At 41.5% G+C, this 15,241-nt stretch overlaps 1 protein-coding gene across 4 annotated transcripts in view; it reads left to right on the top strand.

Annotated features, from left to right (window-relative positions):
- KANSL1 (KAT8 regulatory NSL complex subunit 1) overlaps positions 1-15,241 on the top strand; it is a 156,251-nt gene that overhangs the window by 114,956 nt on the left and 26,054 nt on the right. For all 4 annotated transcript variants that reach the window (XM_044446969.1, XM_044446970.1, XM_044446967.1 and 1 more), the window contains 4 exons: positions 4,357-4,461; positions 7,741-7,856; positions 9,257-9,452; positions 10,926-11,091. In XM_044446969.1, coding sequence (XP_044302904.1) covers positions 4,357-4,461; positions 7,741-7,856; positions 9,257-9,452; positions 10,926-11,091 — 583 coding nt within the window. The remainder of the gene's footprint in view (positions 1-4,356; positions 4,462-7,740; positions 7,857-9,256; positions 9,453-10,925; positions 11,092-15,241) is intronic.

Below are 15,241 nucleotides of genomic sequence, written 5' to 3'. Positions count from 1 at the left end.
GAAAGTCCGTTATTTAATGCTTTTACCAAAATGCTTAGCTATATCAGAGAATGAAAATTCTGTTACACGGAGAGTGTCTGTAATTTAGTTAAAATTAATTGTGCTTTACCTAAAATTTGTTAAATTTCCAGTGTCCTTTTATTGTCCTTAGAGGGGGCTGGACATGCTTCTTTGGTTGGAATTTGTTAGCTGAAAAAGTTCCTTTCAGTGATTTTTGTTACAAAAAGAAATACTTGTGGGAAGCCCATCAGTCTTTCTTGTCCTTTGCTGTTGGTGCTATAAATCCTGATGTTTACATAGCATAGCTGTTTTCTGTCTTCTTGTGTTTTGAAAAGAGGAGTTCAGTGTGATATGTAGCTGTGATCCTTTCACCCAGCTGCCTTTACCAGGAAGAACAGCTTTTGCAGAGCTTGTCTTTCTTGAAAATAGTACCACACACCTGAATCGCAATTAGTTAATGGAGCCTTTGTGTATCTATCTCAGCTTCCATTCTACTGTATGTGATCTGGGCAGGTCTGGCATCATTTGGCATGTGTCAAGGACCTCACCTTTGGAAAGGGCCCACTGCTGACCCACAGAGATTTTTGCCTCTGCTGCTTATCCTCCTAGCTATCACTGTCTATTCATGCTTCTTGGAGCATGTTGAGTAGTGAAGAGAGCAGCATTCATGAGCTAAGAACTTAAGGAACGCTAGAGCCATGTTGGATCAGAGCAAAGGCCTAACAGCTCCAGTATTCTGCTTTCCCAGTGGCCAGATAGCTGCAAGTAGCTCTTTGGGTAGCTGGTAAAGTAGAACACAGGCCCAGTAGCATCATCATGGTCATGTGTCTCAGGCACTGTTCTTCAAAGGCATGCTTCCTTTGATCCTGTAGGTAGTATCTAACTGTCATGACTAATAGCCATTGAAAGCCTCACCATCCATTAGTTTGTCTGATTGCCTTTTAAAACCATCCAAGGTGATGGCTATCACTACATTTTGTGAAAGTGATGTCTGTCTGTCTCTGTCTTCTCTACTACCCAATAGACAAAACTCTCTGAGCGGTTTACAACAATCCAATAAAAATACAGTCTAAAATAACACCACATTATCTGTACTATATAATGTACACGTTATATACTGTGCAAAGAAGTACTTTTTTATTCCACATTGAATCTCCCAAAGTTCAGCTTCATTGGGTGAACCCGTGTTTTAACATTATTCCATTTACCTAAGTTCCTCAGATTTCCTTCTTGAAAAAATGAGTTCAGGCCCTACATCTTCCACAGTGAAGACAGATAAAACATAATTTAGCTTGTCTGCATTCTCCTTATTCTCTTTGAAATACTTTAGCTACATTGTGATCCAGTGGTCCAGCTGCCTCTTAGCTGGTTTCTGTTGTATTTAAATAATTTATTATTAGGCTTGTTATTTGTAGTAATTTTCTGCATCTCTTACTATATGCTTTTATTTCCTTTGTAAAGGTTTGATTTCCTTTTTGTTCTCATGCGAGCCATACTTCTAGTTTCTGAAGAAAGCCTTATTTTTTTCTAATAGCTTCCTTGATACTACTTGTTAACCATGCTGGTAACCTTTTAGGCTTAGTAATGTCTTTTGTGACCTGAAGTGTACATTCTAACTGAGCTTCTAGTGGATTGAATAACTTCCAAGTGTTTGATGGAGCTGTAACCCCCTGGACACTTCCTTTCACCTACCCTTTTACTGATCCCGTCCTTCATTTTTAGATAGTTACCCTTTTAAAGTCAAATATGACTATGTGTGACTTCCTGGAAATTTTTTTACATCAAAATTGAACATAAAATCACATGTAAAATAAATTAGGTAGCATTTTGGTCCCTGCTTCCAGTTGGCTTGACAGCACTCAGATTTCACTGTAGGTCTTGGTGGCACCACTTAGGATTAAGTCCAGGTCTGCCTCTGCTCTGATCAATCATGTGGCCACTTGTTCTGGGTACTGTCCTTTAGGGTATGAATAAATTAAACCTCTTTTCTGTGAATAGAGCATGCATTTATGTGAAGATAATTGAAATCACCCATTTTTTAACACTTTCTTCTTTGGTTACCTTCGTGATTTGTTTGTTTTGTTTTTAATAATTACCTAGCTCAAGTTCACTTCAAGCATTTTGATGTCATATTCCCAGTATTAAATTACTTTTACAGCCTGGTATTGTCATACCTATTCTCCACATCTTCCACATTTTGTGGAGAAGTCTGCCCATTTTTGAAGTTTCTAGCTTGCTTCACATCCTCTTTGCCATATAGGTGACACCTTGAGCTTTGATGCTAGATGGGTGGGGAGAGTGAGTCCTGAGAATGAGGGTGTGTGAATAGCTAATGGCAGCAGTGGCAAGCGTGTTGACCTGTACTGCCACAGGGGTTCCCAGAGGGCCTCTTGGCCAAGAGCCCTGCAAAACTTGGGGTCTGCACTGAAAACAGGAATGCTGATGTGACTTTCTTAGAGGGTTTGAGGATTAATGGAATAAAGGCAGTTGAGATCTTTGCACATACCAAGTGCTCTAGAAATAATTATACCCCTTTATTTTACTTGGAAGACTTCCGTCTAACTTGAATACTTGCCTACTGTACTGTAAATGCTCCTGGCCCAAAAGCTTTGTTTTTCTTGTACTGAGATACTAAAAGCCCATGATCCTGCAATAAAAGCTGTCTTTAGTAAATGCATAAGCTCTAGCAAATGCAGTCTGCATTTTGCAAGCATACATACATTCATGGCTGTCATTTTATGAATCTCTTGATAAAAGAAGCTGTTTGAGCTTTATGGGAAGAAACTTCCACATCATTCCATTCTGTCCATGAGTGACTTAGATTGTGTTCTGCTAGAATTCGGGCAGCTACTGCAAGGTAAAGTGCAGACTTGCTAGAATTTGGAAGGAATTGGATTACATGTGCACCACATTTCAACTTCCTGTTTGGTGTTGAAGTGGCTTAACTCCTTCTATTCCCTCTATAAGTCTTACTTAAAGTCCCAAGTGCTCTCTAAGTACAGGTGGTCTCTGAATTACAAACATCCAAGTTATGAACAACCCATACTTAAAAATGAACTGCCATGAAGTCTATTAATTTAAAAAAATGTTGAGGAAAATCATCATCACTATAGAAAGGGAGGAAGTGAAAGGGGAGAGAGGGAGGGCCTCCAAACCATGCCTTCCTTCCCTGCCCATCCGGAGGAGGAAAACTTTCTGATGTTTCCTTACTGCAAAGAAGGAAGCACTGGTGGGGGAGGGTAGAGATATTTGTGGCTTTTCTACTTCCACGGGGGTCCTGCACCCTAACACCTACAAATGCGGAGGGCCAACCACATCTGATCCACCTTACATAAACATTCAACATAAAGATGAATTTCCATTTTCTCAGGTATGTAACTTGTTCACAACCCAGAGATTTTCTGTATTAGGAAAGGATTAATATCCTCTGCCCATAAGGAATGCAGGGACAGACAGCTTAGGAAAGCTACCATTGTCAACAAAATATCTTTCAGGTTTTTTTAATTGCTTAAATGTAAATGCAGTTGTAAGTGGCAATAAGTCATGTACATGGAGGGGAGTGTTGTGAGAGGGGAGAAAGAGTGCATACAAGTGAATGTGTGTCTTTAAGTCAGGCACAGAGATAGTAGGGAAGTTGAAAAAACTTATATTTAATATTCTACAAGCTACCACTCTAATTAGAAGGCAGATTTTTAAAATTTTTCATCACCTTTAGAATCTAAGTTAAAGAACATTTAGAGTACTAAAATGACTTCCAAAAACTGCACATTTGGCAGATAAATATTATGAAGAATCGTTCTGATATAAGCCAAGTCCTTTCAGTTGCTTGTAGCTCTGATTGCTAGTCACCAAGAAGGCATTGCTTATCAGTGAAGGGAAAGTGTTGTAGAAAAACATAGAGATACCATGTATGAAACAATGCTCTACCTGTTGCCAGAGAACCAAAAGGAGCAACATTTCTCTCTAGCACCATTGAACTGACTTTTAAGAGGGCAGCTAATTACTTTCCTCCCCAGACTTTTCCAGGTTGCATCACATATGCAGAAATAAATGTGAATTATGATGGAATGGGTCTTCCCACTCTGTGCCTTGATTTCTTCACTGAAGAGATAACTAATCAAACAGCACAATGGATAAAAGAGTGTTAACTAGTTCAGAAATGTAGATAAATTGAGAAGGCTGTGGGAAACTTTACAGATACAGTAGAGCTTTAAGAAGGGGCGAGAAGAGACTAGATGCAGAGAAGGAAGCAGTCTAATTATAGAAATGTAATGTTGAATCTAGTTCTTGGAGTTGCTTGGAAGAGACTTTAACCCAGCAAAGCGGCACCAACTTGCTCTTCCCTGTGTCTTTCAGGGTTTGATTCTCCTTGGAGAGGCGCCTCCCTCTGACCCTGTATTAGGTGATTCATCCCACACTCTGAATCCTGACATCAAGCTGGAGCCAGGGATTGACAGGCTGGTGAGTACTGAGATATCGGGCCTCCCCCGACCCATGGGGGATATTTGATTGGTGAACTTCCCTTAATCATTTTCTTCTTTCATTTTTGGAGTACCCTGTGTATATTGTCTGCATCTGTATGGAGCAAATGTGTGTTATGCATTTGTCGCATTTCAGCCTTTAAAAACTGAATAAAACCTCTGCCTATTAGCTTTTGGCCTTTTGTTGTTATTGCCCCAGTATTTGGAGAAGACTGAATTTACATACTTCAGGGTCTCTGTAGATAGTGCTGTGGTACAACCAAAACTTTCAGGTGCAAGTTGCCGAATCCATAAGACGCAGCACAGTGGGTCTTGTGCAGGATCAAGTATAGGGCAAGGGTCCCACTGTGTTACCAGATCAACTGATGCTTTCTGTTGTGCCATGTTTTGCTTTGTGCATTGATTTTTCAGTGGAAACTATTTTTGCATCCAGATTCCATGTTGCCTGGGGGAAATAATGCTGCATTTCCTAGAAACTTTATAAACTTTAGCAAAAATATTCTGGAGAAGTTTTTGAAGGAAAGTTAGACTAAAGGAATCTTCAGTGCTTCCTAGACTCAGTGTATCAGATGTGGTTACCTTCTTTAGACTTGGTAGTAGTACATACAGTAGAAACAAACACCCAAAATATACTTTAATGATGCATCTGTAAATGGTTTCATGTAATAGTTCCTACTCATGGTTTCCCCCATTATCCTTAAGTAGATTGTTGGGTGAAACCAGGTTTGAGCAAGGGATGGGGGAGGGGATACCTAGCACTTCCTTCCCTAAGACTTCATCTTCTCTTGAACTTTGTCTCTGACCAAGTGGATAATATTTCCCCGAGAGTGTAGGTGGCCCTGTATCAATGATTCATCCTTCCTCTTGAACATGTGTTTTCCTAGGATTGCATGTTACTGTGGGCCAGAGATTAGTATTTGCTTCCTCACAGTGCTGGAGTGCAATTTTCTAATTATTAGAATCAAACACTTATTCTAATGTTTAAAATGTATGTTCTGTCTCTCTGTGTCTTTCAAGGAAACTTGCAGCAAGTTCATGAAAGAATTTTAAGGTGTATTGTAAAACTAACTGTAATAACAAATAAAACACTCTGCAGCATTAGTGCACCTGACTAGGGAAAGTAGCCAGAACAATTTAAACAGCACTGCAATTGATGTGGAGAAGGAGCAAATTCTAGGAGTCAGCAGCAGATCTATAGGCAGTGGTTTTTGTAGGGCAGGGAATGGAGGGAGAATTGTATCCCGCTTTCCACCTGTTTTCTCAGAGCAGACCATGTGACTGTGCTCTGAGCTAGATATTGGCCAATCCCAGATTGGTTCAGAGTTAGTGATCAGGTGGTTTCATAGCGGGCTCTATGATATCAACATTCATACTAGCAGGATAATTTTAAATAGGTGGTTGACCAGAACATTTCTAGCTATGCCTGGGAATTTCTCAGAGATGTTCAGCATTTGTCACCCACTTTATTTGCTTGTAGATACTCTCCCTGGCCTTTTTGTAAGGCATGTGCATGGCAGAACCCATGATCTCTCTCTATACAGCAGCTTTTTATTTCCTGGCCCACAAAAATTGTGTAGATGTTGTGATGCAGCATGTCAGCTACGTTTGCCCAGGCAGGATTATAACACATGTTAAATTGTGTGTGTGTGTGTGTGTGTGCGTGTGCTTTTTTTAGAGTAGATTTTAACAGGTATTGCTATATAACAATATAAACAATAACAGTTGTTGGATAGTTCAGCTGTTTTTGGCCTCCATCCTCCATTGAGGACACTGTACCTTCTCTTGCCTTTTAAAAATATCTGGATATCGTTGCCATATATAAGAAAGAGTGTATTAGTACAAAAAAACCCTTATTGCAAAAGGATAATAGAATAGTTTCAGTAATGCATCCATAACCCATGTGGAAGCCTGTTCATTTGGCACTCTGTGCCAGCACGCTCAGCAGCATTCTGGGTTTGCACTTGGGCACTTCTTAGCGAGCTGGAAAAGCAAAGCCTTGTGGCACTTTCAGTACTAACACAGTTATTATGTTACTAGCTTTCATAGGCTGGATTCCATTCCATCAGATGCTTGAAGTGGTACCTATTGTTAAAAAGTATAGTATTTTTTGCTTTTAATTTCCATGTGAACTCACTACTTACATTGTTTTTTCTTTATATCCTTGCCTGCCAACAGAGGATAACGCTCCTACCATCTGATTTAGGGGAATCTAATACACAATGGCTATACCATAATCTTTAAGGTGTCCTGAAATGCCTTTTCTATATTTGCTTCAACAGTCACACAACTAACCCTTTAGAAATTAAAATACTGATTTGGTACCTGGATTCTGTCATGTCCATCTGAACCATTCTTGATTTGCTTTGTGAATTCATTTAGTTTTGTTCATCTAAAGGATCAAGAGTGTCAAGAATATATTGTTTTATTCATTATGCCTTTAAAAGGGACATTGAGACAGACCATGCATATAAATTCAGATATTCAACCTAAAATATACCTGCTTGAATGGGAAAGTCAAATCATTTGTAAATTATTGCTCCATTTCAGCTATCCATTTAATTCTATAACTTCACAGTTGGAGTATTTTTCTTCAATTTTCTTTGCAGGCACAAAAACTAACTTGGTTTTTAAAAGAGGTAACTAGGAGCATTTTATTTTATTTATTCTTGCAAGTGGTAAGGGCTGTGCACTTGTTGCTTACTTAGAATCTTAAAATGTGTGAAAATAATTGTATGGGAGACTTAACAAACCTTTGTTTCCATAAAGAGATGAACAGCCTGTGGGTCAACTTCAAAAGACTTAGGAAATGGCAAAGTGTGTTAACCTTGTTGTGGGATTTTTGTGTGCTTTATCGTCTGAAATTGAGTATAGGAAGACCCTCTCAGCTATGAAAACTGTCTTCCATAATAACATGATAGATCTCATGAAGAATAGACAGCCTTACATTAAAAAAGAGACAGACCTGCCTGACCGCCTTTTGCTTCCAAGGCGGAGAATGCTTGTGAAGGCTGAAGGAAATGCTTCTTAGGGGCCTCTAATTCATTGAGGTATTGAAGGCATCAACTCATGTACCATTCTCTTGTGTACCTTGTTACTAAGAAGCACAAAGCAGATGTTGTAGACATAGAAATCTAAACTCCTGGTCTTCCAGGTGCCAAGTCACTCTAGGTTATTTCTAGTGCTTTGTCAAGAAATGTGTTCCTCATCAGGGTCTTCTAATGTCTGACAGTTTCTCTCTCTTGCTGCCTCACCTTTACAGGGTACTTGTATCACCCAGCCGTCAGAGAATCTTGGTGCATCTTTTGGCAATACCCAAGAGTCCCTTCCTGCCAAAACCTGTGGAGTGCCGAGACCGGTCAATGGAGTTATTAACACGTAAGGCTTTTGCAGAGACCCACTTGAAAGAATATGCGTTTAGTCTAGAATGATGCTTCTGAAAGAGTATTTTCAGCAAATCACTTGCAGGTCTAGGGCTAATAATTTTGCCTGTGCCAAACTATTCCTGATGTTTATAGCATTTATTCAGCGTTAGTGTATATTTTCCCGAGAACCCTTTTGGTCCAAATAGTCTAGAAATCAGTGATGGGTGGGAACAGAACTTTATTATTTTGATCAGAAGAACGGAGTAGTAAACAGTCTTCCTCACCTGAAGGCCACTGACTGTGTTAGGCTTGAAGCCCCAGCATTAGCAGCTGGCGTCTCAAGTGCATCAAACAGGACATGGTTGGAGCATAGGCAGGGAGAGATAGCTGGTAATTGTGAGGTTTCTGTGTGAGAAGGATTTTATTTGACTGCGAGAAGGAATCTGGGCTGTTGGAGTGTGCCTACAGGCATAGCATAGCTACATTGCGGGGGCATGCCAGTTACAAGAAGCATGAAGCGCCCTTGTTAGAGCAACTGGCTGCTGGTCTGTTTCCAGCAGTGTTGGTTATGATGAATAAAGCCCCTGTATGGCTTGGGACCAAGTTACCTGAAGGGCTGTTCTTTTGAGACCATCACATCCAGGGGTAAGCTTGGTGACCCAAGAGGGGGCCCTTTGGTAGCTGTTTCCTGGATGTGAAAATGCCTTTCAAGGAAAAGACAGGTTTGATCCCTCTCTGCCTGCAAGCAAAGAATGCCTTGGCAGCCTTTGGCCTATTAGTGGGTCTGTTGGCTTAGATGCTAGTTTGGGTCATATTTGTTCTGTAGTGGCTATGCTTTATATTAAGGTACTATTTTATTTTAATGTCAGTTGCTTCCTTAAGCTGCCATAATGGCCATTTTTTGGTAGAAAGGTTGGGGTATAAGTCAAACAAATAGATAAAGTAATAGTGGAGGGAAAGAACACTGTGGGAACAGTGAATAAGATAAATGTGATCCCACATAATTCTTTGTAGGAATCAGCAAGAAGCAGAAGGGTATGTGAGGGACACGGAGAAACAGGAAGGGTTCAGGTTTAGTGGCAGAACACAGGTAAAGTCCTGTTTCAAGTGAAGTCTGTTTGAAGCGGCTGACATACAGTGTTGACAGCACTGAGCAAGAGGGAGAGCAACGATCCGCTGGTGTGCAGGGTGGCTCCCTCTGTTCAGTGCGACTTAGTTTCTGCTAACCGAGAATGTGTTGTTTCAGTCAGACTCTGGTTTGAATCTCTCACTGTGAATATGAACTTACTGGGTGACATGGGCAGATTGTTCTCTGTTTAAAAACCATGGGAAATCTAGGTACACTTGAGTTGACAGGATGGCTGTGATGGAGGTTGCAAGATTTAACTCATGTTTGTTTCCATTACTGGGCAGTCTACAGCCAGGCTTGACAGAGCATGTTCAGGGAGATGGCTCAGATGCTGAGGAGCTGTTGCGTAAAAAGCAGAGACTAAACGCTGTGTCTTCAGCTCCTGATGGAACCTGTGTAGCGGCCCGCACACGCCCTGTCCTCAGCTGCAAGAAGCGACGGCTTGTTCGGCCCAGCAGCCTAGTACCACTCTCCAAAAAGGTTGGTGTGGAAGAAGATGGTATCATTTCTGACTTTCACTTAAAAGCGAGACTTCTTATTGATTATCACAATGGTATAAGATAGTAGATGTGATATCTACAGCCGGAAGTGAAAAGAATCCTGTGGTCCAAATTTGGGGGAGAGACCCAAATATGAATTTCCCCATGTTACAGTTCTATCTCAGCATCCATATCATTAGAAAAATGATTCACCAAGTCTCTGCAATGTATGATTAGGCAACATTTGTCAGATGTTGTCCTGACTGGATTGCCTTTTCTTAGGCTTGTAGTTGTCCTTCCTTCCTTGGATTACATTGCATGAGAAGGTACCTTATGCCTGGGCCTTTTGACTAGAGAATGGGCAAAAGAAGGGGCTTTTGCTTTTCTTAGCAATTGTCTGTTCTGCTCTATAGAAGCTGGCTTCACAATTTTGAAAAGCCTTGAAATAGCGGGTGAACTTGAGTCAGTGACCCTCTGTAAACATGTCTCTACTGTTGGATTATTGAGCAGATGACACTAAAGGGAGCAAAATGCCTAGCAAGGCAAAATGTGTTGTGTGGAATGGTACAGAGATCCTTTCCCCTAGGCAGTTTAAGGGTTTGGCTCCTGTTGTTGGGGGAAGAACAACATTTGAATTCAGAATGATTTTGAATATGGAGAAATAATGGAGCACACTTAGGACTGTGTCACTAAAAAGAAGTGCACAGTCATTTACCACGGTAACCCAAATTGTTTCCCAAAAGCAGTCTTTAAATACTGGTACTGTAGGCACATTTTGTACATATGTGCTGCTGCTTTGATTGCTAGTTACAAAGTGGGATGGTGATGCAACCCAGTGTTAATAAGCCATGATTTGTTGATGGGTCAAAAACTCTGGGTAATTCCTCCTTCACCTACTCAGGGTGCCACGTTCTCATTTCTTGCTGCACAACCCAGGCAGAGACTGTTACTGAGTTGTTTGCTAAACAGGATGCAAAGGAGAGGGGTTGAGATGCCACATCCTTGCTTACACAGAGCCCAAGTTAATTAACCCTTGGTTGAGTGCTTTCTGCAGACCTGTTCACTAGGGCCTGCTCGTTGCACCCAGACCTGTATTTACTGTTAATGTCAATTGTGAAACTGCTTTCCTTTCTTTTTGAGTTGTGAATATGGTTAATGTGGCATGTTCATGTGTGAAAGCCATTTTCATGAAATGGGAATATGGCTTCCTTGATTGTTCCGAAATGGAGAGAATTTGGGGGGCAGACAGCTTTGATCCTGGATGCACTGTGAGGTCCTTGAGCCTGAAGTTGTAGCAGGCCATCTTGTGTCAGTTCACCATAAACGATAAAAGTTCCAGTAGGGTGGTTATGCACATCTCCTGTGAGTCAATTCAGGATACTGTCAATAGCTATATGTGAAATAAAGAGGCCAGTAGAGGTAGACTGACTACTTTTTCTACTTTTGCCATTTCCCCATTCCTTCTTGTACCCAGGTTCATCGCAATAGCATGGGTCGGTGCAACTGTGACGTGAATCCCATGTGCGTACTCTGTGGCACGCGGAGCTCAGTGCCTCCAGAAATCCAGTATGAAGCCCCTTTGATGGAACGTCTTTCACAGTTGGACTCCTGCATCCACCCTGTCCTCTCATTCCCAGATGGTAAGTTGAGTTGAGAAACCCTCTCTGAAGTCTGAATAGTGGGGAGAGCAGCATATGGATTATCTCCTTCCCCAGCCTTATGTAAGGACCAATACTCAGACCCATAGTCATGCAGGCCCTATAATGATCCCTTGGAAGTAGACAGCATTTTGATGGTGATAGTTTCCCCCTCTCTGAGATCAGCAGGCAGCCACCTGGTTTGCAGAGCTTGGGCTGTTTCTGGACAAGAGAATGCCTGGGAAGGAATATCTTTTGGCCCTCCTAGGGCGCTGAGCCACATTGGCACCAACTCCCAGGCATTCCTGACCTAGTTTGCCAGTGCCTGTGCTGGATTGCATGCACTGCTGGAGACCTAGTAGGAATCATTTAAGCAGTTAGGCAAGCAAGCGTCTCTTTCCCCGCTCTCCGCTGGGTTCTCGCTCCACTGTATGAGTTGGTTCATAAAGTGTGCCCTCGTCTGGACAATTTGGTTTCTGACTGGAAATTTCCAGATGACGTAATAACATCATAACAACCTTGGTGAAAAGGATGTTAATCAGGGCTTTAAAAATTGCTAGGCGAGCGCCATCTGGGGGCCCTCAGGAGCCTTGCTGCCTTGAAACACTTGGCTGGATAGAGAAGCTGTCTGTTTCTCTGTCAGCAGGTCATGATGCCGTTTGGGCGCAGTAAGACATTGGCTAGCATTGTAGCAGGAAGCTCGAGGAAAACTAAACTAGGTGGTTGCATTTTCAGCTGGGCTGGAAGATCAGCGGGAAATATTTGTCTTAAATGGTGATGTGCTTTCTCCTCTTTCTCTCTGTCTCATGTAACCACACACAGACACAAACAGAGCACACAGAGCAACCCCCTTGAATGTTTGTATATCCAGTGGTCACCATCTTTTTCCTCCCATTGTGTCTAGCGTATAGCTGTGGTTAAGGCAGGCTGCAATGTCAGATGGTTTAAAATGTATTTGCAGCATGCGTGTGTCTGTGTTTTCTTCCCCCTTTCAGCCTGGCACTTAAGCTTCTTTCTATTAATATCCCCAGCTCATACTATCTCGTCAGCTGCTCTCCTGTTGTCCAACTGGTCTTTTCACCTTAAGTCTTTTCCTTTACTAACCATTTTATTGTTTCATCAACAATGCTTGTATACTGCCCATCAACTGACAAGGCTATCAATAAAAATGTTTAAGACCATAAAAATAAAACAGCTAAAGATTACGCTAAATAAAGCAACCTACAGTATAAAACTGAAAGAAATAAAGCCAAAAGTACGCCTTGCAAATTAGTCTAATAGAGTAAACACACTAAATAGCTTGAGATTAAAATGATTTAGAAAAAAGAAGTCTTCCCTGCCACCAGAACTACCCTTAAAAACAGCAAGGTGAGTGTCTCGGGGTAGTTTTTCACAATCTTCTCTTGTCTTCTAATCTCATCTTCAGGGTTCTCTGTCGGGCTCTCATTGCTCTCTGTGTGTGTTGCTTGAGGCTGATTTAATTCTCTTCCTGTCTACTCCATGGTCTCTGTGTATACATTCCCTTTCACACATTCAGGGCAGGTATAGAACCCACTAGGCTGCCATAGACAGAACCTGTCCAGGGCACCCCCTCTCCCTCATGTAAGAACAGTCTGAAAGTTCAGGGATGAGCATGGTTGTATAGGGACATGACACAACATCACATGCTTGTGTGTCTGAGAGCTGGAGGTTCTGAATGCTGGCTCCAGTCAGTGTTGGGGCTAGTACTCCTGTAGTTCCTTCCCAGACAAAATGTTGTGGTGGCTGGGTTTAAATTAAGGTAATTTAAATAATCATTTAAATCAGCAAGATAAATGGTGACTTAAATCATTGATTTAAATCTGGTTTCCCATTGATACCTTCTCACATATTTCTGAAACAGTGGGGCAGATCTGACCTCTAAGCAGTTTTTAGATGGATGATGATGATAATAATAATTATTATTGTTGTTATATTTATACCCTGTCTTTAGCATAGATTTTACTGCTAGTTAATTCTTACAACCAGGACATGCCCTTTTTTGTCACATTGTATGTGTTTGGCTCTGCTCTGCTTTTTCTGTGGAGGGAGTGTTTTAAGGATATGCCCATGCAGGGGCTTTCTATGACTCGCATCCCTGGGGGTATGTCTGGTTAAGTGTGGACACTGGACAATGTTGTTTCCCTTTTTTTTCTGGTGTCGTTTTGCTTCTTTCTCCTTCATTTTATACTGGCCCTGCCCCACTCTTACAAAAATAGAAGTCACAATCAAGAATGAAATGCCTATGAACAATATGTAGAAGTAGGATCTGGACAGTCTATAGCAGTTTGTTTTCACTAGCTGAAAATTAACTACTTTTGTTTGGTAGGTAAAGTGTAAATATTCATAGCTGAGAAATGATCAAATCTGTTCTTCCTTTAGAGGCATTGATTTCATTTGGGGAGTAACTGTGGGATGCTTTAATAATAGCATTTGCCATTAGAGAAGTTTAAAAATCTATTTAACCTGGAGTGGGGATGGGTTTGGGTTTATTTTAATCATTGATTTTTATACACCTGGAAAAAGGCTTTGACCTGGTTTGCATGTCATGCTAAGTGGCAATGCATTGTTATTGTGGGTAGATGCGGGCAGGCTTAGCATGATTCCAAATCCAGAGCATTTTTTTCTTTTTTAGCCATAGGTTATTTTCCTCACACAAATCACCCTGAGAATCCATAACTTGTGGTAGGGTCCTTTAGGGTGGCTTGTTCTGTGGGCGGGGGGTGGTTGTGATGCCTGAGCACAGCAGGTTTATCGTGCTGTGGGTTGTCAGGAGCAACTAGAGAGCCTTCTGGCAAGAGCTGCAAAATCCCATCGCTCCTCACAAACTTCTCTTGCTGTCACCATTATCTCTCATTCCTTCTCAACATCCTCTGGCTCAGGATGGATGTTTAATTTTTTCACCCTAGAAATCTTAAAGGAAGGACTCCTGATGGATCCAGCTGCAGGAGAGAGAGAGCTTAAGGGGTTGGTATTATTCATCAATAAATCATGAAGCAGGCTTGGTCAAAACGCATCAAAAGGAAACCACCCCTTACCCGAAGTATAGGGAAATGGAGGATGAAATTGGTGAGGCCATTGATAATGGGGGTTATTGATATGATAGGCTAAGTAGTGCACAGCCAGTCTTGTACAAGATGCCGAAGAAAATGCACCCTCACATTCATAAGGGATCCAATAAATATTTCCTTTTTGCAATCTGATGTGGAGGGTGGCAGTGTGGAGTTTTGATTTTGCCTGAGTTGGGGAGGATGTCAAGAAGAACATGAGGAGGAGGAGGAGGATCTGGCTATACTGGATTCATTTGCAGTCCTGTGAATGTACAAGACCCGACCCCCTAAAATAAAGGCTAAAATGGTTTGCAGACATATTAAGGGCTCAGAAACCTAAATCTCTTTGGTGATCTGATGTGGGAGGGTGGAGGAGTTTCCCTTGTGAGCAGGCAGTCCTGGTGGACCAGTAACAGAAAGGGTACTGACACAGGGAATGAGGATTTCTGCCAGAAGGCCCCCTGCAATATGTGTCAGCAGTGGCTGGGACAACCGAGAGAGAAACAAGCCATAGCAAGCTGTCGAGCAGGCAATTATCTGTCAGGAGTCATAGACAAGCCACCCACCTGCTGTTGTTTGTTCTCAGGGTGACTTAGCATGCTGTACAGTTTACCCGATCTTGGATGGAAATTGGGTAGGGAGCTTGAGTCTGTCCGGCTACCTCTTTCTGTGTTGCTGAAGAGGCCTGCCTCCTGCTTCAGGAGCCCCTGACTGGAACATGTTCTCTGTCTCTTCTTAGCTAGAGGTGGTACTCAGTAATTCACTGTTCATACATTTATTTCCATAAATATTTTCATACATGTATTTAGTGTTTTATTTCATCATTCTACTTTAAGTCCCAAAAGGGCAGTTTTCAAATAAAAGCTGCAAATAATGAAACAATAAATATGTAATTGTGAAATTGCAGAAAATGCATAAATATGCATTAAGATCAACAACACCTTACTATACAAATCATACAGTTGTGCATGAGCAAACTTATTTGATGATCCATGTCTTTACTATTGGGTGAGAGGTAAGCAGGAGGTAGTTAGGCCTCCCTGTGGAGGGGATAGCAAAACTTGACCACCTGTATCCCTTCTGAA

Source organism: Varanus komodoensis, unplaced genomic scaffold (assembly GCF_004798865.1).
Source record: "Varanus komodoensis strain SLA01 unplaced genomic scaffold, ASM479886v1 scaffold50, whole genome shotgun sequence".
Lineage (NCBI taxonomy): Eukaryota > Metazoa > Chordata > Lepidosauria > Squamata > Varanidae > Varanus > Varanus komodoensis.
Note: the sequence above shows the minus strand (reverse complement) of the source record. Positions and strands in the feature narration are given on the sequence as shown.